The sequence below is a fragment of the Salvia hispanica genome, chromosome 5 (assembly GCF_029641045.1).
Source record: "Salvia hispanica isolate PSC_SH4W2 chromosome 5, Shi_PSC_v1, whole genome shotgun sequence".
Taxonomy (NCBI): domain Eukaryota; kingdom Viridiplantae; phylum Streptophyta; class Magnoliopsida; order Lamiales; family Lamiaceae; genus Salvia; species Salvia hispanica.
Genome location: NC_142696.1, coordinates 30,361,899 through 30,388,932, shown reverse-complemented (window position 1 = coordinate 30,388,932; position 27,034 = coordinate 30,361,899). Strand labels below are relative to the sequence as shown.

The 27,034-nt window shown below is 36.0% G+C and overlaps 1 protein-coding gene and 2 pseudogenes across 4 annotated transcripts; 1 reads left to right on the top strand and 2 right to left on the bottom strand.

Moving 5' to 3' along the window:
• The first annotated feature begins 1,853 nt into the window (after positions 1 to 1,853).
• On the top strand, positions 1,854 to 27,003 carry LOC125188602 (dicer-like protein 4). 4 transcript variants are annotated; one of them, XM_048085547.2, is made up of 24 exons: positions 1,854 to 2,042; positions 3,790 to 3,967; positions 7,165 to 7,275; positions 7,492 to 7,632; positions 7,715 to 7,787; positions 16,831 to 16,871; positions 17,069 to 17,212; positions 17,292 to 17,408; positions 17,809 to 17,944; positions 18,141 to 18,237; positions 18,846 to 19,032; positions 19,225 to 19,385; positions 19,472 to 19,678; positions 20,155 to 20,411; positions 20,488 to 20,762; positions 20,841 to 21,268; positions 21,991 to 22,085; positions 22,363 to 22,571; positions 22,710 to 22,919; positions 24,467 to 24,922; positions 25,005 to 25,277; positions 25,597 to 25,923; positions 26,299 to 26,642; positions 26,734 to 27,003. In XM_048085547.2, the coding sequence occupies exons 1-24, from the start codon at positions 1,960 to 1,962 to the stop codon at positions 26,882 to 26,884; spliced, it is 4,701 nt and encodes a 1,566-aa protein (XP_047941504.1). In that variant the 5' UTR covers positions 1,854 to 1,959; the 3' UTR covers positions 26,885 to 27,003. The 4 variants fall into 4 exon arrangements, with proteins under 4 accessions (XP_047941504.1, XP_088914631.1, XP_088914632.1 ...); XM_089058505.1 differs by lacking the exon at positions 26,734 to 27,003 and having other exon boundaries at positions 26,299 to 26,646; XM_089058506.1 differs by lacking the exons at positions 1,854 to 2,042; positions 3,790 to 3,967; positions 7,165 to 7,275; positions 7,492 to 7,632; positions 7,715 to 7,787 and adding an exon at positions 16,658 to 16,676.
• On the bottom strand, positions 10,304 to 11,002 carry LOC148926624 (secreted RxLR effector protein 161 pseudogene; annotated as a pseudogene).
• LOC148926623 (uncharacterized) lies at positions 13,801 to 14,427 on the bottom strand (annotated as a pseudogene).
• Positions 27,004 to 27,034: the final 31 nt, after the last annotated feature.

The window sequence follows — 27,034 nt, the reverse complement described above, 5'->3', positions numbered from 1 at the left end:
AACAAAATATAGGAAACTTCATTCGGGAAATAAGCCATGCAGGTCGTCATCTGTCATTGTTGAGATTACATAGACTTAGAGGAGACTGGGGGTGGCGAAACGGGTTACCCGCGGGTGTTCACACCCGGCATGTCGGGTACCCGTATCTGATTTTGCCAAATTTGTTATCCCAATACCCACCCCGCGACATACCGGGATTACCCGATACCCGTGTCGGGTATTTCGTACCCGACATTGCGGGTACTCGTACTCGACCCGAAATCCTAATAAAAAATTTGAAAACCATAATAACCGTCAATATTCCCTAATTTATTTATAATATCGATGGTAAACTTTGAATAAATTGAGAATAAAAGTGAATGGACACTTTATAGCTAGTTCGATTGAGTTTTCTATTGTATGGTCGTTGGAATATAAAAATGTTTCAAAAGAACTATTATATTATAAAGTACTCCCACTGTTCCGCCTTAACAGAGGTATTTCATTTTCTTCATTAATTTTGGAAAAAAGAACCCTTCTCTACAATATTATCTGTCTTAATTTATTTTTTCTTCATTCTAACTATTTATTTTTAATTTTTCAAAATGAGTGCGTATATGACTATTATTATTTAACTATTTATTTTTTTTCTCCACTTTAACTATTTGAAACGCCTCTTTAATATGGAAGGGGGGTATTAGAAAATGGTATATGACTAATACTAATAATAGCGGGTATTATCGGGACTAACGGGTATACATGCTCGGGTAATAGGTATACCCGCTACCCGCAAAACTCTAAAACACACTACCCGATCCCGCCCCGTTTCCCGTTATCGTTGGGTAACGGGTACCCGATATCCGGTGGGTAGCGGGTCGAGTTGGGAATTACCCATTAGCCGCTACCCATTTTGCCACCCCTAGAGGAGACTGTTGGGCTGGACCAGCCCGGCCCAGCTCGGCACAGGTCTGGCTCATTAGTGAAATAAAACGAGCTTGGGTTGGGCTCATTAGGTGAGATGAGTTTTAATTGGGCCATTTTGTAAACCCAGGCTCGGCCCAGGCCCAGATCCATCCCCAGCGTAGGCTCGGGACCAGCTCAAGACCGGTCCAAGCCCAAGCACATCAGAGGCCCACCTATATAATTAGTTTTTTTTATGTAATTAGGTGATTAATTGCTAATAATAATATATTTCTCTATTTATGCATGTCATCTTGTGCACGAGATATGTTAATTTGTTTATATCATTCCAATTTTTTGGATATCTCCGAACGGACTCAAACAGTATGATATTGATCCATGTAGATTGAGATTCATTAACCCAAGATTTATATCCTTAGATGATGTTTGATCTTTGAATGAACACAAAACACAAAAAGCAACAAAAGGATAGGGTGGATCTAGCCCTCAAAACTAGATCTAAAATGATTTGATGGAAGATGAGAAATGAAGAAGTCTAAATTTGATACTCCCTCCGTCCCGCTTTAGCAGTCCCAGTTACTTTTGAGCACTCGTTTTGTAAAAATAATACTCCCTACGTTGCATAGTAATAGAGTCATTTTGCTATTTTGGTACATTCCATAGTAATAGAGCCATTTTCTTTTTTAATAAAATCAACGCATTTTTTCACATCTACTTTACTCTCTCTTACTTTTTTTTTCTCTTCATCTCTCTGTCTTTTTCATTTTCTACTTTATTTTTCTTTACTTGACTCATCTAACACAATTTTTCTTAATATCTGTGTCGAAAAATAACGCCTCCATTACTATGAAACAGAGAGAGTACATAGTTAAAGTGGAGAAATGGTAAAGTATTCTCTCTCGCACAAGGGCGTCTATATGTAACAAGCGAAACCCGCCATTAATTTTCTTTGCTATTTGCAAAACTCAGATTCATCGATTCATTTCTCCAACCCAAGAAAAAAAAAAGGAAAAAACCTTGATCGATTCCCATTCCGTCGCGGTGAGTTCAAGTTGAAGCATGGAGATCCACCACCGTGCCATTGATCACGAGGAGATGAATCTCCGGCAGCAGGAGAAAGACCCGAGGAGAATTGCTAGAGGGTAACCTTTCTTTTTCCAAATAAATATACTATTTTAGTTTGTTTTTTTTTTTTTAATTTCTGATTAATTTGAATTTCTCAAAATTAATGTCCAGCCCTTACCAAGCTAATGTAATTGATCGAGGACTAGATTGTCCGACGTAGATTACGTAGAAGGGCTAATAAACTGAATGAGAGAATCGGAAATTTGCAGAGAAATTAGTCATTTTGGGGATGAAGAAGACCAAATAGTACTATTATTAGTATAGTTGTATAGCACTACCTTGGCTGTTGACTTTTCCTTACAAAATCAGTAAAACTTTATAAGAAATTATTTATTCTCTAATCAATTAGGTGGATTAAAACATTTTAAGTTTAAAAAATCTCATACATTCGCAAAATTGAATAATGGATGGTTTGTGTTTGTGATTTTTTTTATCATAAAAAATACATTCCGTGTCTCTTAAAAATTATCTTTATGGGGGACAGATTTAATGCGCAGTTGAGAATGTTATCAAATAGAAAAATAGTAGAAATAGTGTTTGAATCAAAATTATTTATATGGCTAATGTTTTACGAAATTTTTTCCAAAAATATAGTAAGTGGCGAATCGTGGTGTATGAATCAAAATGGAATATGAAGAACATATAGTAGAGCCTTGAAAACAATTTTGTAAGGGAAAGTTATAGTTCCGATTATTTTGTTTAGGTCCAACAATTGCTTCGCTTAAGTTGGTCTGGAAACGTACTTTTGATCCTATCTTTGTCATTGTGTGTGAATACGTGAATTTTGTAATCCAAGATTGTTGAGTGGGCCCGAAAGTGGTGTCTTGAGGAGAAAGTCTTTTACTAGGAGTAGTAGATAAGTACTCCATGTGAAGTTGTGTTGTGTTTGACACATAAGAATTGAAAGTATCTTGTAATTAATATTATAGTACTTGGATCAATGCTATTTTAATTAAATTTCAGTTTTTTGGTTTAACAAAATTAAATAATTATATTTTGAATTCATATTTTTTGTTTAGTAAATGAAAAATTAATCAATATTTGATAGTATTAATTTTAGTTGAATATATTTTGTTATTTTTATAGTATAAATTATAGTAGTAGTATAACTTTATATCGTTTTCTATATATTTCATAATTGTGTGTGCGATTGTGTGCAGGATATGTAATTTATCTTTGGGTGATATCCAAATTTATAATCATTTAAAATTTTAAATATTTCTTTTGGCTATAGAACTCAAATCACAAGATTTGGAGAGTACAAACATTTTTGTGGTATTAAAATATTGATTAGAAATTGAAATCTTCAAATTCTTAAATCTAAATGACAATCCACGGCGCCGAACACACTCCAATAGTAATTAAATTTAATAACTTGGGGGTTCTATAAAGTATATGGAAAATAAGTTAATGTATATGGAAAAGAGATTGGACTTTAAGAATAACAAATAATTTATTATTAATTTAAAATAAATTATAATAGATAAAATTACAGTCATATACTTAGAAAATGGTAAATCAAATATAAAAAGAATCTAAATATAGTAAAATGAAATATAATTGTCACTGAAGATGATGGTGTCTTGAATCAAATTCTACTATTGAGTTATTTTTGGACTAAAGTTTATTAAAATTCTAGCTCAGGTGTTAAATGCTTCAGCAAACGTCTTGCCAATTAAAATATGCTTCACGGTCTATTGCTATTATATCAAATTTATAAATATTAAATGAATAACTGATTAAATGATTGCATGCATAATGTAGGTACCAGATGGAACTATGTAAGAAAGCATTAGAGGAAAACATCATCGTGTGTTTGGGAACAGGTGCTGGAAAAACTCATATAGCTGTTCTAGTAATATATGAGATGAGACACCTTTTTAAGAAGCCCCAAGACAGTGTGTGCATTTTTCTTGCACCCATAACTGCTTTGGTTCAACAGGTTTGTTTTCTGCACCACCAAATTTGGTATATATAGTATTGTTAGAAATATAGAGAGAGAAAAAAGTTGCGTAGACAATACTCTATTTATTACGATCAAAGATAGGAACAAAATAAATGAAATAGAAATAAAAATAAAAACAAAATATATAAAACTAATTGTAAGTCAAGTTGAGAAAATCTTCTGTATGCAAGATGAATGACACCTCGGTCGGTGCTCTTGGATGGACTTATTGTCCCACGAGATAAAACAGCCTCCTCCTAGCAGGTAGATGTACCTTAAAACTCGCTAGAGACTAACAAATTTGATGGAGTTTCAAGAATTGCGAAAATAATGTTTTTACATGGTCTAACAATGTAATGGATGCATGTGATGCAAATGTTTGTAAATCTTTGACTAAAGAGATTTGTTGCGCGTAAAAATAATACTATGATGTAAGTTTATCTCGTCGGAAGCTCACAAATATATATAACAACGATGGAGGATTTGAAAAGGCTCAACCATATTGCCCCTGATCAACACATTGACGGTTACAACAGCAGAAAGACCAAAAAGTTCGACAACCAAAAGGCTAAAAGCTATGGACATTTGCAACAAAATTCATTGAAAACCCCCCATATTAAATATGCATATGGAGAATATTAACTCAGTTCTCAAGAAATAATATTGCATTTCGAACGGTAGTTTAAGGTTTTGAGTCTACCTTACTTAATACTACCGAGTAAATTGGTGTCTTGGTGGTCTAACAGACATGTTGCCTTGAACCATTCCCCTCTAGTGTATACTAAGACAATAGCATTGACACAATATTATTTTTAAACCCACCAGTTCTCACGTTTGTGTCAGTTTTGGCAATGAACCACCACGTGGATTCATAACTGACTCACACGTTAATACAAGTCTTACTTCTCTTTCATAAGTATCATGCCATACTTCACCTTTTATAGGTTTCCAATAATCATTAAAGTCAAGATTTCCTCTGACCACGTGTAGCTTACAACAATAAATATTTTCTAACTAAGGATCAAATAGTAAAATCGTTCGAGCATACAACTAGGTTCATAAAAGCTTCATTTCCCCTACTAAAACAAAGCTTATAAATTTCCAATTATCATGATTGAGTTACCACTGTAATTTTAGATGTGATTGTCAACACTTTTTCTTCTAGGAACTTAAATATTTGATCACAACTTAATCCTCGATAAACGAATTTGCCAAATTATCTATTGACCTCATGTAGTTAGTGAGATAACACTGCATGTGATCATTTTCTTACGATATTGCATTACCAACAGATATGTCAAAACTTGCCTTTTACAAGTTATTGTATGCTCTGCATGAGTTGCTTGGCTATCATATTATATCAGTACTGTGTGTACTAACTTCTTCAACAAGGATTTCATAGTGGATCGGGCTATATACATTTGTTTCGTTGACTTACAAGATATAACATTGCCCATTGAACACATACCCAATCGTTTCAAATGAAGGTCACGAATATGAGATCCAATTTATATTATAGTACCCTTAAAGTACTTGGGGATATCGTGTGTAATGCACTCTAAGGTAAAGAATATACTTCAAATATCTCAAAACTATACGCATTACTTTCTAATATTCTTTGCTTGAATTGCTCGTAAACTAGTTCAACTTGTCCACGAGAAACCATCTTCAACATCAACCATCAAACTTATTTTAATCCTTATATATTTTTTAATAATTTTAATCTATATTTTAAAAATAATAATTTTATCCTAAATAATAGTTGTGGGAAGTGAATAAACTTATTATTTACAACTAAAAGTATGACGGTGTTTAGCGGAGGTAGAAGTGTCACATTCGAAATAAGTTGAAATTAGCCCTAAAATAGTAAAGTGTCACCATCTGACTCTTTTAGCATGCCTTTCAACATCTTTGGGATTTAACCTATGTTTTCATATGATTAGAATTAGTGGCTCCATCCACCATTAAATCATTATAACGACCTTCTTGCCTCTTACAAGGATAAACATTATCAAAGAATACAATTTTTTTACTTAGTTGTTGATTTTTTTGTTGAGTGACGTCCACACAGACGCACACTTGGCTAAATGGTTTTGGGAACAACTTCCACTCAAAGACTCAATGGTTCACGGGATTCTCATTCAACAGTGATATGTATGTCTTACCTATGGATTAGGAAACAATAGACATTATTATTGAGTGCATATCCAATAAAAATACAATCTATTGTTTTAGGGCCAAGTTATCTTATTTGGAACACTTCTACCTCCGCTGAACACCATCATACTTTTAGTAGAAATAATAGGTTTATTCACTTCCCACAACTCACATGGAGTTGCATCATTACTTTTTATGTGTGATCTTATTTAGGAAAAAAATTGTTGTTACCCATCAACATGTTTTGGCTAACCGTTAATTAATCAATATAACATTTGTCATCACCTTAAGTGTTCGATTTTTACGTCCATCAACGTCATTCGGCTGGGAGAATAAGGAGTCATGGCCTGGTGAATTATACCAATTACGTAACATAATTTTGCTAACATTGTTGCCTACTTGCCAAATGAAGATATCAATACTTTATGTAATCATCAATATATGTGATGTCATGCTTTTTACCTCCTCTAACATGCAAATTTTTAAATCACAAACATATATGTGGGATTCAACTGGAGCTTTGGTGTTCCACTCTTCACTCTAAAGAGTGAAGCAATAGCTTAGCCATTTAGGCTTCAACATAGATTCCACATCCTTCATGTTCCAAAACACTCTATAGGTGAGGGGTTAGGGATACCAACAATATGTATATATCAAGAATCATAAATCAAGAGATTCGTACATATGACAAGCCCAAAAAAGAAATTAAGGAATATGAGGTTAGTTAAACGTATGAGCCGCTTCTTGAGAGTGCACTATACACCAACGTTCGCTTCCTAAGAACCACTCCTTATCAGTGTCTATGCACCGACGATCACTCTCTATTTTTGCTTTAGTATGAACGATGGTGTGACGTTTAATTGACTAAGGTTAAATTTGCATCATTACATTTGTTTTCCCTTTTCTAGGAGAAATCTTCATTTACATTTTTCAGTAATTATTGGTATGTGCTTATAGTTTTTTTTTTTTTTTTTTTTTTTGTTATTGAATTCACATAGATAATTTTTCTTTCATTTGTTATTTCTCTAACTCCAAAGCAAGCCAAGGTGATAGAAGAATCAATTGATGTCAAAGTCGGGATCTATGGTGGGCGTAGGACTCATGCACGAAGCCATGAAGACTGGGAAAAAGTAATTAAGGAATACGAGGTTAGTTAAAAGTTAAAACCCAAAATTAAAATGATGGTTTAATTAAGATTTTTTAAAATATGATAAGAGTTTAAGTTTTAGTGAAAATTCCACACAAAATGTATTTTGCCCAGCTCTCGAATGGCGGGCGCGGGAATCCATATGGTTTGATGGAAACGTCGATTCAACTCCTCCTTCTTCGCCATTTGACGACAGATTGTGTTTGATTTGCAACAGGTGCTTGTTATGACGCCTGAGCTAATGTTGCACTATCTAGCTCACTGCTTCATCAAGATGGAACAGATTGCTCTCCTCATTTTTGATGAATGCCATCATGCTCAAGGAGATTCCAATCATCAGTATGCTCAAATCATGAAGGTCATTACTTAGAATCATTCGTCGATTAGGTTACTCAATTTCTCCCCCTTCTATGTATCAATTTTTGAATTACTATGTCCAGATCTTCTATCCAGTGGATCTCGTCAAATGCCCTCGTATTTTTGGCATGACTGCATCACCGAAGTTGGGGAAAGGTAATTTCATGTTTTACTGTGCTTTATTTGAGTCTGCTTGGTGCAAAAAGTAAACGGAGTTATAGGCGTGAATCTGATCAACTCGCTCACTTGTACCATGTTTATCATGTGCATCAATTTCCTTATGAGATAATCCTCTTAATGGAGTGCTCACTCCTCTTAACGGAAACTACAAAGTGCTCACTCCTCATGACCTATTTTTATGTGGCTCAAGTGTAAGCAATTATTATATGATACACTTTTGTTCCACACATGGTGTTAAATTCTCCAAATCCCTGTCCCACATCGGCTTGGTGATGATCCTAGCTTCTCTACATAAGTGTGGATAACCCTCCCCCTCATGAAGCCTTTTAAGGGGTGAGTGGCCCATTTCTAATATGGTATCAGAGCGGGCCGAAGTCGATGATGGTTTTCTCTTTATCTCTTATCTACCTCACGAGTGGAAGACCGATGTCCTTTCCGGCCCACATCAATGATGGTTCTCTTATCTCTAGCATTGCCTACCCACGTGATGGAAGACCGATGTCCTTTCCGGCCCACACGTGAGGGGTCCGGCCCACATCAATGATGGTTCTCTTATCTCTAGCATTGCCTACCCACGTGATGGAAGACCGATGTCCTTTCCGGCCCACACGTGAGGGGGCGTGTTAAAACTCTCTAAATTCTGTCCCACATCGACTTGGTGATGATCCAATCTAATCTATATAAGTGTGGATAACCCTCCCCCTTATGAGGCCTGATCCAATCTAATCTATATAAGTGTGGATAACCCTCCCCCTTATGAGGCCTTTTAAGGGGTGAGTGGCCCATTTCTAATACATGGTGAGGTGAAATTTGTGAATCCTTTTGTTCAAGTGTCGTGCTGCCCTGACTCCTAATTAGTAGTGGTTGAGAATATTAACTCGCCATCTCATTGAGGAAAAGAGCTTTTTTTTCACCACATAAAACATTGGCAAGGGGGCGATAATTTGGAGCAAGGGGATTATTGTTACACAATTACTCTACCATTACAGGAACAATTTATATATTGTTTCACCTCCATGTTCCTCCTGTTGGGTTTTCTTGTATTCATCTAATGAGCGCAACGGAAATTGCATACAAGAATACAGATCTAGATTCATAATCATATTGCAAGTTGAGCATGTAAAACACAACGGAACTAAATCTTACTTGTTGTGTTGTTTTCTTCTGCGATTGAATCCTGCAAGTTGAATCCACTACTATCGAGGTCCACGTGCAATCCAATCCGATGCAGGAACTATCCCGGTACAATTGCTCCGTAGAAGAATGCTAGGAATTCTCTCTACAAAGCTTTACGTATTTTCTCTCTAATGTTACGCTATTTCTCATGTCCCACAATGGAGAATAAATAACCATTATATAGATGAAGAGTCACTAGGGTTTCATGATTGTTGGGCTTATGAACTAATATAATTATAGCCCAACTATAATTAATTAATCCATATTAATCTAATTCTAGCCCATTTCCTTTCAATCTCCCACTTGGACTAGCATTAGATATAATACGCAGTTCCAACTTTGTACCCTTGAGCGGATCAAAATACACTTATAGTGTGACCCTTTAGGCCCTCATTATCGACGACGATCTAATCGAAGTCTGCACAAAACTCCTACACTGCGTTGGCAGCGTAGCTCGACATATGAAGGACGTTTACGTGAATTCGGTAAACAAGCCTCTACATAAAGTTTATAGTAATATCCTTTCATTCACGAACCACCCGATTGAGCCTAAGATTTGCTATGTGTCATCCAAATAGCTCAATCACTTTATCTCATCTTTATTAAATGACCCATTCGATCATATTCAATTACTTTAATCGAATATATATTTGCATTGGCCAATGACTTAGTGGTCAAGTAATATAGAGAATTTGAGTGTTCTCTCGAAATTCTAATCGAGGAATGAATCTCATTCTTGGCTCAACTACCATTTTCATTTATCTTATGATATACCCAATACATGTCCGTGTCTCAATCCTCCTTTGGGAGGCAAAGCGTTGGACAAGATCAAAGCACACCACTCAACAAACAAAATGTGTAATGACCTCAGATCCAAGGACTATTACATACTTTATGCACTAATAAACTGTAGACACTTAACAAAACAGTTTAATAGTAGGGTATACCAATACTCTCCAAAGTATACCATGGGTCCATCACGAATATCAAATATCTCATAGCTGTGAGAACAACTACATTCTCGAAGAATGTGATGCAAACCCCATGCTAACCTATAACATATCATCAATATCCCATTCTTGATGATCATTGGTTAGGGCTATTTTAGAATTATACTATATCATTAATATCTCACCCCATTAACGACAGTCACAATTCAAGGGAACAAATATTTAGAATAAAGACAAACATTTAAACAATTATTCCAATAAGTGCACAAAACCCATAGAAAATAAAATTTTCATAGAATGTGATCAAGTAATAATGTCTCAATACAAAATGTTTCTAAGACATATAAAACTTCAACTCCCACTGATTCAAAGCCATCTACCAACATGCTTAACACCTAAGCTCTCAAAGTGCTTGTTGTGTTTTGCTATACATAACGGTTTAGTGAAAGGATCAGCTAAATTATCATCAGTGGGTACTCTTTCTAATTTTATGTCGCCTCTTTCAATTATTTCTCTGATCAGATGATATCTTCTAGGAACATGCTTGTTCCTGTTCGTAGCTCTGGGTTCTTTTGCTTGCGCAACAGCACCAGTGTTGTCACAGTACAAAGGTATTGCACTACTGGCACTCGGAACAACACCCAGTTCCTTAACGAACTCTAACAAAGCAACAGCTTCTTTGGCAGCTTCAGATGCAGCAATATACTCGGCTTCGGTGGTGGAATCGGCAGTTGTACCTTGTTTGGAACTATTCCAACTCACTGCTCCACCATTGAGGATAAAAACATATCCAGACCGAGACTTATAGTCGTCATGGTCTGTTTGGAAACTAGCATCAGTATACCCAGTAACTGATAACTCTGGTTGTCCACCATAGACTAAGAAATATTCTTTAGTCCTTCTAAGGTACTTAAGAATACTCTTAACAGTTTTCCAATGTTCCTCACCGGGATTTTGCTGAAATCTGCCTGTCATGCTAAGCGCATAAGCCACATCTGGCCTAGTAGATATCATGGCATACATAATAGATCCTATAGCCGAAGCATATGGGATCCTTTTCATGTTGTCTCTTTCTTTGTCATTAGAAGGACAATCCTTCTTTGACAACACAATGCCATGTCCCATAGGAAGAAAACCTTTCTTAGAATTCTCCATTGAGAAGCGCCTTAACAACTTGTCTATGTATGTGGATTGTGATAATCCCAACATCCTATTTGGTCTATCTCGATAGATCTTAATTCCAAGGATATAGGAAGCATCACCCAGATCCTTCATCATAAAGGATCTAGACAACCACTCTTTCACGGATTGCATCATGGAACGATCGTTTCCCATAATCAAGATGTCATCAACATATATGATAAGGTATACGACGTTTCCATTTTCGCGTTTACTATAAACACATGGATCCTCTTTGCTTCTGACAAAACCAAACGATTTGATTGTTCTGTCAAAACAAATATTCCAACTCCTCGAAGCTTGCTTAAGTCCATAAATGGACTTCTTTAGCTTGCACACTGCATTCGGCCTTTCTTTCGATACAAAACCTTCGGGTTGTGTCATATAGACATCGCCTTCTAATTCTCCATTGAGAAATGCGGTTTTGACATCCATTTGCCAAATATCAAAATTGTAGTATGCAGCAATTGCAAGTAATATCCTAATGGACTTGATCTTAGCAACTGGCGAAAAGGTTTCATCATAGTCAATGCCTTCGCGCTGACTATAACCCTTTGCCACTAACCTAGCCTTGTAGGTTTGTACTTTGCCATCTGCATCTCTCTTCTTTTTGAAGATCCATTTGCAGCCTATGGGGTAAACCCCATCTGGCAAGTCAACTAGTTCCCAGACTAAGTTGAAGTACATCGAGTCCATTTCAGATATCAAGGCTTCTAGCCACTTCTCTCGATCGGTGTCTGACACCGCCTCAGCATAGGTCTTAGGCTCATCGTCATCTAAATCAACTTCATCATCTTGGTTCTCAACCATTAGATTCAGTCTCTCAGGTGGACGACGAGTCCTTCTAGGCCTATTGAGTTGGTTTTGCTCTGGTTCAGGCTGTTCATTCTGTATGTGAGAAGGTTCAGGAATATCACTATGATCTTCTTGAGGTGGAGGTGATGCAACTATTGCATTATCTTGTCTTTGATGCATCTCATTGTCTTGAGGTGGTCCCTCGAGAGTCTCTCTAAGGTCCTCTCTAAGAGTAATTTCCCCTCCCAATAGATCATCAAAAACTTCCACTGAGTTATTGTCCAATCCAGTGGATAATCCCTCATCCTCAATGTTATCTTGTGGTTCTTGAATTTCTTCAAGATCTACTATATTTTGACCTTGTTCCTTGGAGACGTAACTGTCTTCAAGAAACGTCACATTCCTAGAGATTATCACCTTGTGATCTCCAGGGCAGTAGAACTCATATCCTTTAGTTTCTTTAGGATATCCCACAAAATAACATTTCTCACTTTTAGTTTCCAATTTATCAGTCATCATTTTCTTAACAAAAGCTGGACAACCCCAGGTCCGAATATGGTTAAGACTTGCTTTCTTGCCACACCATAACTCATATGGTGTTTTCTCGACTGATTTAGAAGGAACCCTATTTAGAATGTAAATAGCCGTTAGTAAGGCATGACCCCATAGGAATAAAGGGAGACTGGCAAAGCTCATCATGGATCGAACCATATCTAATAATGTTCGATTTCTCCTTTCAGATACTCCATTCATTTGAGGTGTACCAGGAGGTGTCCAGTCTGACTGGATTCCATGTGACTTCAAGTAATCAAGAAATTCCCGGCTCAAGTATTCCCCTCCTCGATCTGATCGAAGAGTCTTGATACTTTTCCCAAGTTGTTTCTCAACTTCACACTTAAACTCTTTAAATTTCTCGAAGGCCTCAGATTTATGTTTCATAAGATACACATATCCATACCTTGATAAATCATCAGTAAAAGTTATGAAGTACGAATAACCACCTCTTGCTTGAGTTGGAAACGGTCCACACACATCTGTGTGAATTAACTCTAGCAAATCCTTAGCACGCACCCCTTTCCCAGAAAATGGTTTACTTGTCATTTTTCCTTTGAGACAAAATTCACAAGCTCCATATGATTCTAAATCAAATGAAGTGAGATAGTCTAACTTTCTCAATCTTGCTATTCTTTTCTCATTAATATGACCAAGTCTGCAATGCCATAGATAAGTTGCATTATTCGTATTACATAGCTTAGGTCTTTTGTTTTGCACATTGAGGATATTTCGTTTGTATTCAAGCATATATAATCCATTTTCAAGAGCGGCATTTCCATAAAACAATCCATTAAAAGAAAACGAGCATCTGCTGTTTGCAAAATGGAAGGAAAAACCTTCAATGTCTAACATCGGAATGGAAATAATATTCTTAGAAATAACTGGAACGAAATAACAATTGAACAATTCTAGTCTATGTCCTGAGGGAAGATCCAATCTGTAAGTCCCCACGCATTCGGCAGCAACTCTTGCTCCATTCCCAACACGCAAATCAACTTCCCCAGGCCTCACTTTCCTGCAGTCACTTAGACCCTGCACATTATTACAAATGTGTGAGCCACAAGCTGTATCTAATACCCAAGATTGTGATTTATTCATAGACATATTTATCTCAATGACAAACATACCTGAGCTCCCACTTTCTGCACCTTGTGCCTTGAATTTTGGGCAGTCTCTCTTCCAGTGTCCCTTTTCATGACAGAAAAGACACTCATCCTTTGATAACTTCGACTTCTTCTTAGCCCCTCCACTCTTAGGCTTTAGAACAGCATCCTTAGATGCTTTCTTCTTCTGTTGCTGCTTATTCTTCCCTTTGGAAGACTTTGCAGAAGAGCTCACCATGAGCACAGATTTTACCTTAGTAGTGGAAGACTCATAAGTCTTAAGCATGTTGTGCAACTCTGGCAGCCCAACCTTCGTGTTGTTCATGTTGAAATTCACAATGAAATTCTCAAAACTACTAGGAAGAGACTGAAGAATTAGATTTGTTGAGACATTTGCAGGAAGCACCGTTCTAATCGATGCTAACCTCTCAATCAAACCAATCATTTTCAGCACATGCTCAGAAACCTTGCCTCCATCATGAAGCTTGCACTTGAAGAGATCGCGAAGTATCTCATACTCCATAGTTTGAGCTTGTGAAGCATACAAACTCTCCAAGTGTTTAACCATCTCATATGGAAGCATGTGCTCATGTTGTCTTTGAAGTTCCAAACTCATGGATGACAGCATGATGCACTGAGCATCATTTGCATTTTCAACATGTTTCTCATGAGCAGCTGCGTCAAACGTAGCAAACTCAGAAGATTCCTTACTAGGAACGACACCAATTGGTTTGTCCAAGACATAATCAATTTTGTCATGCCTTAGCACCAAGCGCAAACAACGGAGCCAATCCGTGAAATTTGACCCAGTCAACTTGTGTGTTTCCATCAAACACTTGTAAGTCAAGTTTGACATTTTATCTGAACAGAAAAATACAATGAAAAGTAAATTAGAAAAGCATATAAAGATCACATTCGTATCTCTAATCAAACAAGGGTTTATTGTATTGATTAGCTCCCACTAATTTAACATATATTATGTCCCCCAAACATAAAATACGAATTTATATCAAATATAAATTTTAGTGGTCCAAGATCCAAGTCCATATCATCGCAGCCCCTGCTTTGGCTGATCACTACAATAATATTACAAGGTAGGCCTCTAAGCCAATTGCAACAACTATTTTGCAATTCTTGGTTTATTAATCCAATTAATATGCATCCATAAACTATTTAGGTCGCTTTGGCTTTACTAAACAATTTAAGCAAGTCAACCCCATCACATGATGCCAACTATGCATCTATGAATGAGCCTAGACCTTGTGGATTTAGAGTAAACGCTTTGGCGTAAAACTCGTGGTCAAAAAGGCTAGGAACATCAAACAATTATGATGGACGATGCATTTGTTTCAAAAACAAGACTTATATTTTATGGGGATAAGTGTGATACTAGTTATGTGAATATAATATCCAATATTAAATTTCAAACAATTACTGAGCGCCGCCTACCCAGACATAGTATAACACGGACTACAAATACTGGGCGCCGCCTACCCAGACATAGTATAACACGGACTACACATACTGGGCGCCGCCTACCCAGACAATAAAACGGTCTCTAACTACTATAGTTAAAATAAATAAGCATAAATCAAATAGCATGCTTATCACATAGGATATCAAATAATGCTCAATAAATAAAATCAAATTTTATTCTCTAATTAAATGTGGATTTAATAAATTATACTGATTCTAAATTAATATAATATATATTTAGTATTAATTCAAAACTAATATTAAATGCTTATGTACTGTTATCATTACCAAGGTGATAAACGCAGTACGACTTACTAATCAAATTAATAAGCTCATTTATGTAATTGGGATTTTATTACTATTAGTTCTAAACTAATAAAATATTAAAACTTACGGCCCATCGAAATAGGCACAATATTTAAAATTAGGTTATTAGAAAATTGAAATCGTGGCCAAGCCACTTTCGTTATCTTCTTCCACACGTTACCCAGTAACGTAGAGCATCCCTACACTGTCTCACCATCGTGTTACTGCCTAGCAGCAGCGTGCCAGAGGGTTTTTCACTCCCATGTCTCCCAGTAACATCTCCGGGATGCTACTCACGCCGTCACGGTGTTATGCCAAGCAAAATCGGTGTCGGCGCATTTGCGCAGCTAATGAGAATAACCCAACGCCCAGCCATTGAGCGCAGATAAGACGTGTAGAGGAAGTCAGGAAGATGAAGTTTGAATTTTGGATTTTTAAACATAAATTTTCGAGAACACTGAGAAGAGATTTCGGTATCTAAAACTCCCAACAAATTTATGATTTTGAAAAACATTGACAAATCATGGTTTGAAAGGATTTAACATTGATATCTATTTAGACTTTCTTTTCCAAAAAATTCGAAAAATTTGAAATCAAACTCCAAAATCAGTTTGCAATTTTCGGTAATTTTCACAAAATACTTTTGAAGGAATTGAAATCTAATTTCAATTTCCAAACAATTTCGGAACCAGTTTCTTAAAGTTTTGAAATCAAATTTCAAAACAGACCAATCACATAATTCGGATTTCTAAAATTATTCCACGATTAATTAGATTACAAAATTAATTAAGAATCGAGCCCTGGGCTCTGATACCACTGTTGGGTTTTCTTGTATTCATCTAATGAGCGCAGCGGAAATTGCATATAAGAATACAGATCTAGATTCATAATCATATTGGAAGTTGAGCATGTAAAACACAACGGAACTAAATCTTACTTGTTGTGTTGTTTTCTTCTGCGATTGAATCCTGCAAGTTGAATCCACTACTATCGAGGTCCACGTGCAATCCAATCCAATGCAGGAACTATCCCGGTACAATTGCTCCGTAGAAGAATGCTAGGAATTCTCTCTACAAAGCTTTACGTATTTTCTCTCTAATGTTACGCTATTTCTCATGTCCCACAATGGAGAATAAATAACCATTATATAGATGAAGAGTCAATAGGGTTTCATGATTGTTGGGCTTATGAACTAATATAATTATAGCCCAACTATAATTAATTAATCCATATTAATCTAATTCTAGCCCATTTCCTTTCACCTCCAGAGTAGTGGATGCGTGCAGTCCCATAAACTCAAGCTTTATTATACAACCAATCTTTCTGTATGCTATTTCATTTTTTCCACATTTGGTTTTTGTCTGTGATATTATTGTCTTAACATATACTAGCATATATGTCGTCTTGAGATAATTCGGTGGCTGTTGCAATATTATTTCGTCGTATTGATGGACTAATGGTCTTTCTTGTTTCTTTCAGGAGGTTCAGTTGATGGTCTCGAGGCAATAATGCACTCAAAGGTATGTTTGGAGGATGGAATTTGGGACCTATTTATGCTCTAGATATAAAACAATGCTGGATAAATTGGATAAAGCTAGAAAGTGTAGAGTAGTAGTAGGTGATTAAAACGCTAGTTGTCAACATCTCTTTCTGTTAATAGCTATCAACATAGCTTTGTCTACCTATCCTTCATTATTGAATATTTTCTTGTTAACAGGTGTGTACTATTGAAGATAAGGATGATGTGGAACAATTTGTTACATCCCCTAAATCAATTGCGTACGAGTACGGTTCTACTGAGAAGAGCCTCTTGTACCCTTACATGGTTTACACTACAAAACTTGAGGAGATAAAAGACAAGGTATTGTGAAACTGTTTGACTTAATTAATTATTTTTGTTCTACATGAAATGTTATATGAATCCCTCTGTGACATTCTAGTGTATGTTGGCACTTGGGGACACCGAGGTTGATCAGAATACCAGGAAGTTGCTCCAAAAGCTGCATTCGGATGTAATATATTTTCTGAAAAATCTTGGAATTCGAGGAGCATTGCAGGTAAGAATTGTAATATGAACCTCCACAACCATTTGACTTCTTGTAGTTTACTTATATACTGTTGCTTATTTTCCTCTGCTTTGTTGTTTATTTTCTGCTATAATTTTAGACAATTGCTATTTTTCTACATGCTTTGTTATTATTCTTTTTAGTTTTCACCCTTTTGGCTGTTATACACTTGATACAAATCTAGTTGAGGCAGCATATATATTTTAGTATGTTACCAGAAAAAAAGAAGTTTATATTAAGTATTATGAGTCTAAAAAGCTTTGTGCCAGAAAATCATGTACTTTTATTCACCTTTATTTTCTCATCCATTGAAGATATGCTATAAACAACTATTGAGTCACCATGGCTTGTTACTGAATTTCTAAACTGAATTGTTTTTTTCACCCTGAAGGTAACATACATTTCTCTAGCTGGTGACAATAATGAGACTGCTGAACTGGTGGATGCGCAATACAGCTGCAGTGATTGTGACTTACGGAAAAATTATTTGCATGAAGTTTCCTCTATCCTAGATGATTGCATTAGAGGTTCTTAATAAATATGGTCCCTAGAAGCTCCAGTCCATTTTTAATATTTTGCCTTTCCTGCATGTTCCTTGATGTTAAAGCAATATTGATATCCTATATAGCCTAGAACTATAAGGTGGACTATTTCCGTTAATAAGTTGTTCAGTTAAATTTATGAATTCTTAATTGCTTATTTACTTTTCTGTAATTCACACAGGTGGCTTGGAAGCTGATATTACTTGTACTGAGGTTTTAGAGGAGCCGTTTTTCTCAGAAAAGATATTACGGCTTATTGAAATACTCTCCAGATTTAGGTTTGTATCTTGCTTGCTTTTTGAAAATTTTATCGACACTAATTTTCTCATCTCTGTCTTCCTCCTTGGGTGGGGCAGATTCACGAATGAATCTATTTTCCTATCTAGTTTGAGTAACAGTTGAACTTGATATAAACCTATACCTACACAACTTGCCTGTTGCAATGCAAGGTATTAAGTTGGTTTAGGGGTTTATCTTTAGGGTACTTGCATACAGATCAGCTAGCTATCTTTGTACGGCTTATTCGGTTGCAGTCATCAACCATGAACTATACTTATTAATTTTCTTTCTCTCTTTGCCTCTCTGGATATTCAAGTGTAAATCCCCTTTTTTTATTTTTAATCTATTTATCTATGCTTAGTTACAATGTAACCGTATTTATCAATTTATACAGCTAAGGCTAAACCTTATGCCTCATAAATTCTTGCTTGACTTTGCAAGATCCCACCGTTCTTTTTAATAAAAGTTATCCTTTGAGCTTGAACTTTATTTTGAGCTTAGATAACCCTTTGACCTGGAATTTCATTGGGGATCTTTTCATATAAGATCACTTATGGCAGTTCATCACCATTTCTTACATTAGCATGATATGTTTTATTTTTTACAGGTTACAGCCAAATATGAACTGCATAATATTTGTCAATAGAATTGTCACTGCAAGATCCCTCTCTGGGATCCTTCAAAATCTAAAGATTTTATCTTCTTGGAAGTGTGATTTCCTCGTAGGAATTCGCTCAGGACACATGTCACAAAAGCATATGGATATCATTCTTGAGAAGTTCCGTTCTGGTCAGGTAACTCTTTTTACATGGTGATATTTTGTTTATTCATTAATTGGCTATAAAAAGTTGTTTAATTGAACATTTTGTTGTACAACTTGCAACATTCTCTTTCAGAATACAAATCTAACTGTCCTCGAAGAATTATTTTTAAGACTTTTACTATAACTGTTTTATTTATGTTACCCTTATTTATTATTGTGACAGCTAAACCTATTGGTTGCTACCAAAGTGGGTGAAGAGGGACTTGATATTCACACCTGTTCTCTTGTAATACGGTTTGATCTTCCAGAGACACTTGCTAGCTTTATACAATCAAGAGGCCGTGCCCGCATGCCCCAGTCTGAGTATGCATTTTTAGTGGACAGGTGCTTTCACTAAAAGTTTGCTCTAGTGAATCCGTTTTTGTTTTTCCAATTCAGCAGAATTTTATACTATACTAACGTCACTACAGGAGCAACCTTAATGAAGTCAAATTAATTCAGCAGTTTGTGAAAGAGGAAGCTCTGATGAACTTAGAAATTTCCTGCCGACAATCTCGTGTGCAAGTAACCAATTTCAGGGAGAGAACCTATAAAGTGGAAGCCACTGGTGCAACTATCAGTTCTGTAATGAGTGTTCCCTTGCTGCATAGCTATTGCTCATCGCTTCCACATGACGAGTATGGTCCCATTTCTGGTTAATATGTTCTTATTGTGTTGGGGAAAGTGATATAGACCGACCCTAAGTAGGGTGGGGGGTAGCAAATTTGTCCTAAAATCTTTAAAATCATTCAATTTCAGCCGTTTTTGTCCTACTTTCAATCCTTACGATTTTTTCATGCAATTTTTTAATTTAAAAAAAATAAAATTTATCACTTCAATTTTCTCATGAAAAATTGATGGCTTTTTACAATTTCCATAAGAACGTTAGAAATCTCTAAATTTTCAGTTTACCAACCAGGAAAAGTGAAACTAGGTTAAAAAAAGCACTGGCATCACTTAATATATAATGTTTTTTGGAGTAAATTATGACCTATGAGTTATGGCTTAATACTACCCCCATAGTTGTGGAATAAAAAATGCATTTACCTGCTCCATTGTTTCTGCAGTGTACTTACTATAAACTTATCCTTGATGGTATTTTTATCTTTGTTAGGTATTCCAATCCAAAGCTACAGTTCTTCTACCATGATCATCCAGATGGAAATATTTGCACCTTAGTTCTCCCAGCCAATGCTCCATTTCACCAGATTGGCAGCGCACCACAACCTTCAAAGGAGGCAGCTAAGAGAGATGCATGCCTAAAAGCGTGCCAAGCATTGCATGAAGTTGGAGCACTGACTGATTATCTATTGCCAGAGCAAGATGTTAATTATGAGGATCTGGACTTAACTGATTCTGACAATGAGGATTGTCAGTGCACATCACTAGCTGTATATTCACAATCATTACAATAAGAACATTATAGTAAAATTTCAATGTATTGCAGGTGTGGAATCACAGTTTGAACTCCATCAGATGCTTGTTCCTGCTGCACTCAGAGTACCATGGGGACAAGTGGACAATTTCTGTACTTTTAGTTGCTATTACGTAAAGTTCAATCCTATTCCAGCAGATAGGACATACAGAAAGTTTGGTCTTTTTGTGAAAGAGTCACTTCCAGAAGAGGCTGGTAATTTGAGCTTTGATCTTTGTCTGGATAAGGGTAGAACGGTGAAGACACAGCTTATTCCTTCTGGAGGTTCTACATTTGATAAAGCTGAGGTGAAGTTGTCTTTTATTTTATATCCACAGTGGTTCAGAAATTATCTGTCTTCAGAATCTGATGTTTGAACTTAACAGATTGCATTAGCAGAGACATTCCAGAAGCTATTTCTCAAGGTTCTTGTGGACCGGCACGAATTTAAAGAAAAATATGTGTCTCTAGAAGATAATAATGTCCCCGAGTCTAACTTGACAACCTTCTACCTATTGCTTCCTGTTGTGGAGCACGAGAACGAAAGATTTTCCGTAGACTGGACACTGATAAGTAGATGTTTGTCTTCACTGATTTTCAAACATGTGGGAAGTGATGTGAAAGATAATGTCTGTGAAGTTTCAGGTTACTTGCATCTTGCCAGTGGCTCCACAAGTTTCAATGCTACTTTGAGTAGTTTGGTGTATCTGCCATGCAAAGATACATTTTTCTTTGTTTCAGATATCTTGACAGAGAAAAATGCGTATGATTCATATAGTGACTCAGAAAATCATGTGGAGCACTATTCGGCATTGTAAGTTCTTCAGCTACTAGTTCCACATAAAGCCAATCAATGTATGGGCTGGTTTAGAACTGCAGGAATCATAGGTTATGTGTATAAAAAACTCTTAGCTTTTACTGCAGGGATAGGAGTTGTTCTCCCAAAGAAGTCTAACGTTCTTTTATATATTCCAAAAATGGTTTTACAGATGGCAGTAAATTGCAAAAGTGTTCCCACAGTAGCTTCATCATGGTTTATAAAATTCTAACTTCATAAATATGAACATTATAAAAGTTGCAAGATTTTTCTAAAATTTTCAAACAATTAGGTAAAAACTCTTTCCAAGGTTATGGTATGGACAATCTGTTATGTTTTAATTGGAAATTTCCTTTAATCAACTTAGGCGGCAAGCCATGATCTCCAGTTTCTTAGTTACCTGAATTAGGAACTCAAGTTAGGCCTCTTACAACAGGCAATGTAACTTTGTAAATTTTTTCTAGTTAGTTAGTCCAAGTCTTTACCTGTCCGCATGCATTGACTTTCCATGTCTTAATGCTAGTGTTAAATCATGCTAACAGTGAATATGATTTGATATCTTTTAACTCACTTTCTTTTGATATGAAAGTTCCAAGACTTAGTTTTGTATAAATCTTTCTATGTTGCTTTATACATATCAAATGACTTGTTCATGATATGAGAGCATTATGGGGCTGTGATTTCATTTTCAGCTCTTTGTGATAATATTTTTTTTATAGGTATGATATTCATCTAAAGTATCCACATCAACCTCTTTTAAAAGCAAAACCACTTTTTACCTTGAAGAATTTGCTGAGGAAGAAAAATCGATCAGGTATATTTTACTTACAAACATGATTCACCGAGTAGAATCTGTATAGCGAGACAGGGAACTTGTAATCTGGTACATTATTTAATACATTGTAGGAAGCCAGTCAACAATTTCCTTCTTCCTCATAAGCATTCTTCATTTTATTAGCCTGCATAGAGAGATAGTTTCCTTGTAAATGGATACTTCATCTGTTGGGGCTTGCTGATATTTGGTTTAGTTCCTTCTAATCTTCCAATTATATATTAGACAATTAGATTACTTACAAATATTTGTACTTCAGGAGAATGGCGAGAAAAAGAGGAATATGTTGTCCACTTGCCTCCTGAACTTTGTGAGTTGAAAATTGTTGGTTTTTCTAAAGATATCGGAAGCTCATTGTCCCTATTACCATCAATCATGCACCGACTTGAAAGCTTTCTTGTGGCCAATGAACTGAAGGAAAAGTTAAGCGCTTCATTCCCTGAGGGGGCAGAAGTAACTACGGATAGAGTAAGTGCTATCTTAAAATCGGTATGCTGTATGGATTTTATTAGATCTCCTTTGTTCACCATTAAGGTCTTACATTGTATTTGATCCCGTTTTTCATAGTTAAGGTATTGTTAATAGTTCATTTATAATTGGATGCAGATTCTTGAAGCTATAACGAGTGAAGGATGTAATGAGAACTTTTCTCTTGAAAGGCTGGAATTGCTTGGTGATGCATTTCTCAAGTTCGCAGTTGGTAGATATCTTTTTCTTAAGCATGATGCTCTAGATGAGGGCCAGCTAACAAGAAAGCGGTCAAAACTAACAACCAATCATAATTTATTCAAGCTAGCAAAGCTGAAAAATTTACAGGTAAATAGCGTATATCTGTTTTTCATTCTTTTTCCCTAGATGCAAATTATTTTGATGTATTCTGGCATAACCCTTTCCACACATGCATCCTTAGAACGGATGTATATATGAATTTCCTCGCGCAAGCCATAGTGAGAATCAAATGATCATTAATGCTTACCATACGAGCCATAAAGGTGCCCACATACTCATCAACCATCCCAACCTGCTTAGTTTTGGCCAAGGACTCATAAAGGAATTTTCCATGGGATTGTCCCATATTTACGACTAATCATAATTCACTTGTTTCTGCGTCATATATACGTAACAAACACTCTACAATTCATTCTATGATTGATAGCACCAACTGTTATGAGTTGTTATATGGATAGACCATCCTAATTTGACCATGTTCAATAAGATCTAATTTATTATCATCCTTGCGAACAATGATTTCTTGCATCTATTGCATGTTATTGTTATCGAAGATATTAGTTGCATCCTTAGAATGGATGTATATATGAAATTTCCTCGCGCAAGCCATAGTGAGAATCAAATGATCGTCAACGTTTGCCATACGTTTAAGGCTGCAAGGGAAGCCTGGTGGGCCAATTTTCGGTTATAATTTTTTAAATCCTAAAACGTTTCTTTTTTCTTGATTTGGATCAACCCACCGTTTTGGAATGAATTGACTTCCCTAAGAATCATAGTCAATGTGGGTGAAAAAGGAAAAAGAGAAAATGCAATTAAGTATAGCAATCAACATACTTGATCGTTGCACTTGTATGTTGAAGGTGTGGAGAATACCACTAGGCTGCCTGGTCCTTTTATTAAATCTTTTATAAAAATACTTCTTTTCTATACATATAAGATGGCACCTAGGTGCTGTGCTGCCTTCTCGGGTTAATTGCTTTCACCCTTTGACTGCCTTACTAGCACCTAACAATTTTCTGAACATTGCTGTGAATGAAGGAAAAAAATGAAGCAAATAATAAATCTGACACTTTGTTTGAATCCTCAGAGAACTTGGCCTTTCAAAAAAAGCATGACTAGCTACCAAAAAGGAAAATCTAATTATGGCGAAAAATAACTATCTGCCACAAATCATTTAAATAGACATAGACAACTGTCAGAAATCTTCTCTACGTATTTGTTTTTTCGTAGATATTAGCATTGTATTTCATTTCCTAAAGAGTTTATGTCCATCAGAGTGCTTATGCATTCATCAGACTTACTTTTAATACTATGTTTCTATGAAAAAAAATCAAATGTGGTATTACTATTTGAAGTGCATCTTCTAGTAAGTTAATAATTTGACGCTCCTTCTCGAGGTATATTTAAGATACTTATTTACGTTTCCTTTCGGATTCACGCATCATTGGGTTTAAACTGCTCAGGTTTCAGACCAAAAGCTGGATCAAACAAAATGATACAACGTTATTCATGATTTCATCTCCTTATTATCATGGCTTTACGTGCAAGTATTTTATGCACCCAAGCTGCACATTGGATGTATCTTTGTTGTTCTGATGCTGAAATGATTTATTTTGTGCAAAAATGTGGCTCAGGTATATATACGTGATCAAACACTTGAGCCTTGCAATTTTTTTGCATTTGGTCGTCCTTGCCCACTAACTTGCAATAAGAAGACTGAGGAAAGTATACACTGTCAATTTAGTGTCAAGAAAAATGGGGCCAAATTCAAAGTTAGATGCAGCAAATTTCATCACTGGTTGCGTAAGAAGACAATTGCAGATGTTGTTGAGTCACTCACTGGAGCCTTTATCGTTGATAGTGGCTTCAAGGCAGCAATTGCATTTCTTAATTGGATAGGAATAAAAGTAGATCTTTCACCTTCACAAATGGATGCAATCTGCTCTATGAGTAGGGCCTTTCTGCCTCTTGCGAATTTGCGTGATGTCGATGTAATAGAAAAATTTTTGGGACATGAGTTTACCCACAAAGGGCTGCTCATTCAGGCCTTTGTACATCCGTCTTTCAATAATTTTGGAGGTTGCTATCAGGTAAGGACTCATTTGTGCACCAATGTTAAAATTCATTTATTCCAATTTCTTTTTCCAAGACATATTTTACTTTTGATACCAGAGACTTGAATATCTTGGCGATGCCGTGTTGGATTATGTGGTCACATCATACCTGTATACGACATATCCAGAATTGAAACCTGGTCAGTTAACTGATTTGAGATCTATGTCAGTGAGCAACCTTTCCTTCGCTTATGTAGCGGGGCGCCTGTCCATGAACAAATTTGTTATATGCGACTCTAGTGCTCTCCGTGAATCAATGAGTAAATTTGTCAATGAAATTGGGAATTTCTCATCTGAGGCAGAGGATATAGAAGAGAGAACTTACCCAAAGGTAAGCTTTCTGCATTCATGCACAAATTTTCTCTACCCGGCACTGGTTATTTATAATATAAATTTTACCTTCCAGAAAGGAGAAAACTATAAATTCCCTTGGCGCAAATTTTGAAATTGTTATGCTATATTTGTTACTACTCAAACCGAATCTCAAATGAGTGGTCATGTAGATGTAAAGAAATTGTGAATCAAGATATTTTTTTTTGTAAAATTATCATATTTTGATGGTTTAAGTGGTTAATGATTGTGTAAGTAACTACTCATCTTTCTTGTAGCAGCAATGCAAATTTAACTTGTAGTTGTCCTAATCGGTGCAGGTTCTTGGTGACTTGGTGGAGTCCTGTGTGGGTGCAATATTTCTTGACACGGGGTTTGATTTGAACTCTTCGTGGAAGATTGTGTTGTCTCTCCTTGATCCTGTTGTTAACACTTCCAGGATGCAGTTCAATCCCCTTAGGGAACTTATAGATCTTTGTCAATTATATAACTTGGATTTACATTTTTCTAAAGTGAAGAAAAATGGTGAATTCGTGGTTGAAGCTAAAGTTGACAATGCTGAAGTTTCTGAAACTGCTTGTGCATCTAATGTAAGTGGGAAAACAGCAAAGAAAATTGCTGCAAGAGAAATGATAAGACGTTTGAAGGTAAAATTCATACTTAATCCACTGTCATTATTTTGTTTATAGTGTCACCCCTCATCTTAGGAATTTTTTTTATCCAAATCGTGTTTCATCTTGTATTCTATTATTAGTGCCCACATATGCACAATAAGACATAGATATGCACAATAACGACATAGTTGTATGCATAAAATGTACAATAATGACATAGTTATGCACATAAGATGCACAATAATGACATAGTTATGCACATAATATGCACAAATGCGCTGAACTGAGAAATGAAATGTTTTTTGTTTTAATGATAGAGGATGTATAGAAACTGTAAAGGAAGTATGATTTCTTGAGAACTGATTGAGAACGTAGTCATTTTTCTTATAATAAACCATGGTTCTTCAGGCACTTGGTTACAGCTCGAAGTCAAAACCACTGAAAGATGTGGTTAGAGATAGTAGGAGGCTGGAAGCAAAGTTGATTGGATACGATGAAGTTCCTTCAATACCTAAATTGGTGGAAGTGCCTTCAACGCCTAAACTGGTGGAAGTGCCTCTTGCACTGGAGCTTCATCCCCAAGACAAAGGATGCGGCACGGATTCTCCTGCTATCACTGTATATAATGGCTCAGGCAGCACTACTTCATCTGTAAATGCGAGGTCTTATCTCAACAACATATGTGCCGCTAAGCACTGGAGCACCCCTGTTTTTGATTGCATCAAAGAAACAGGACCGCACCATATAAAACAGTAAGTTATCGGATTACCCAGTTATATTTCTTCATGACTTTGATCTTTTATTATTTTCTTCTCGTCTTTTTATTCAACATAAATCTTTCAGGTTTGTGTACAAGGTCCAGCTGCAAATTGTGGGAAAGCTGAACGAAGAGCTTGAGTGTATCGGAGAACCGCGGTTAAAAAAGAAAGATGCCGCTGAGAGCGCAGCAGAAGGGGCCCTGTGGTACCTTAAAAGCAAAGGGCATATACGATAGCTGTAGATGATTAAATGTGTATACATTAGCACAGCCCATTCTTTTGTTGTGGAGTATAAATTTTGTTTTAGACAAATTCGATAATTTAATAGATGTCCTCAATTATAGTTGTAAGAAAAGTTTGCAATGTTTGTGCAAATCTTGTGTGCA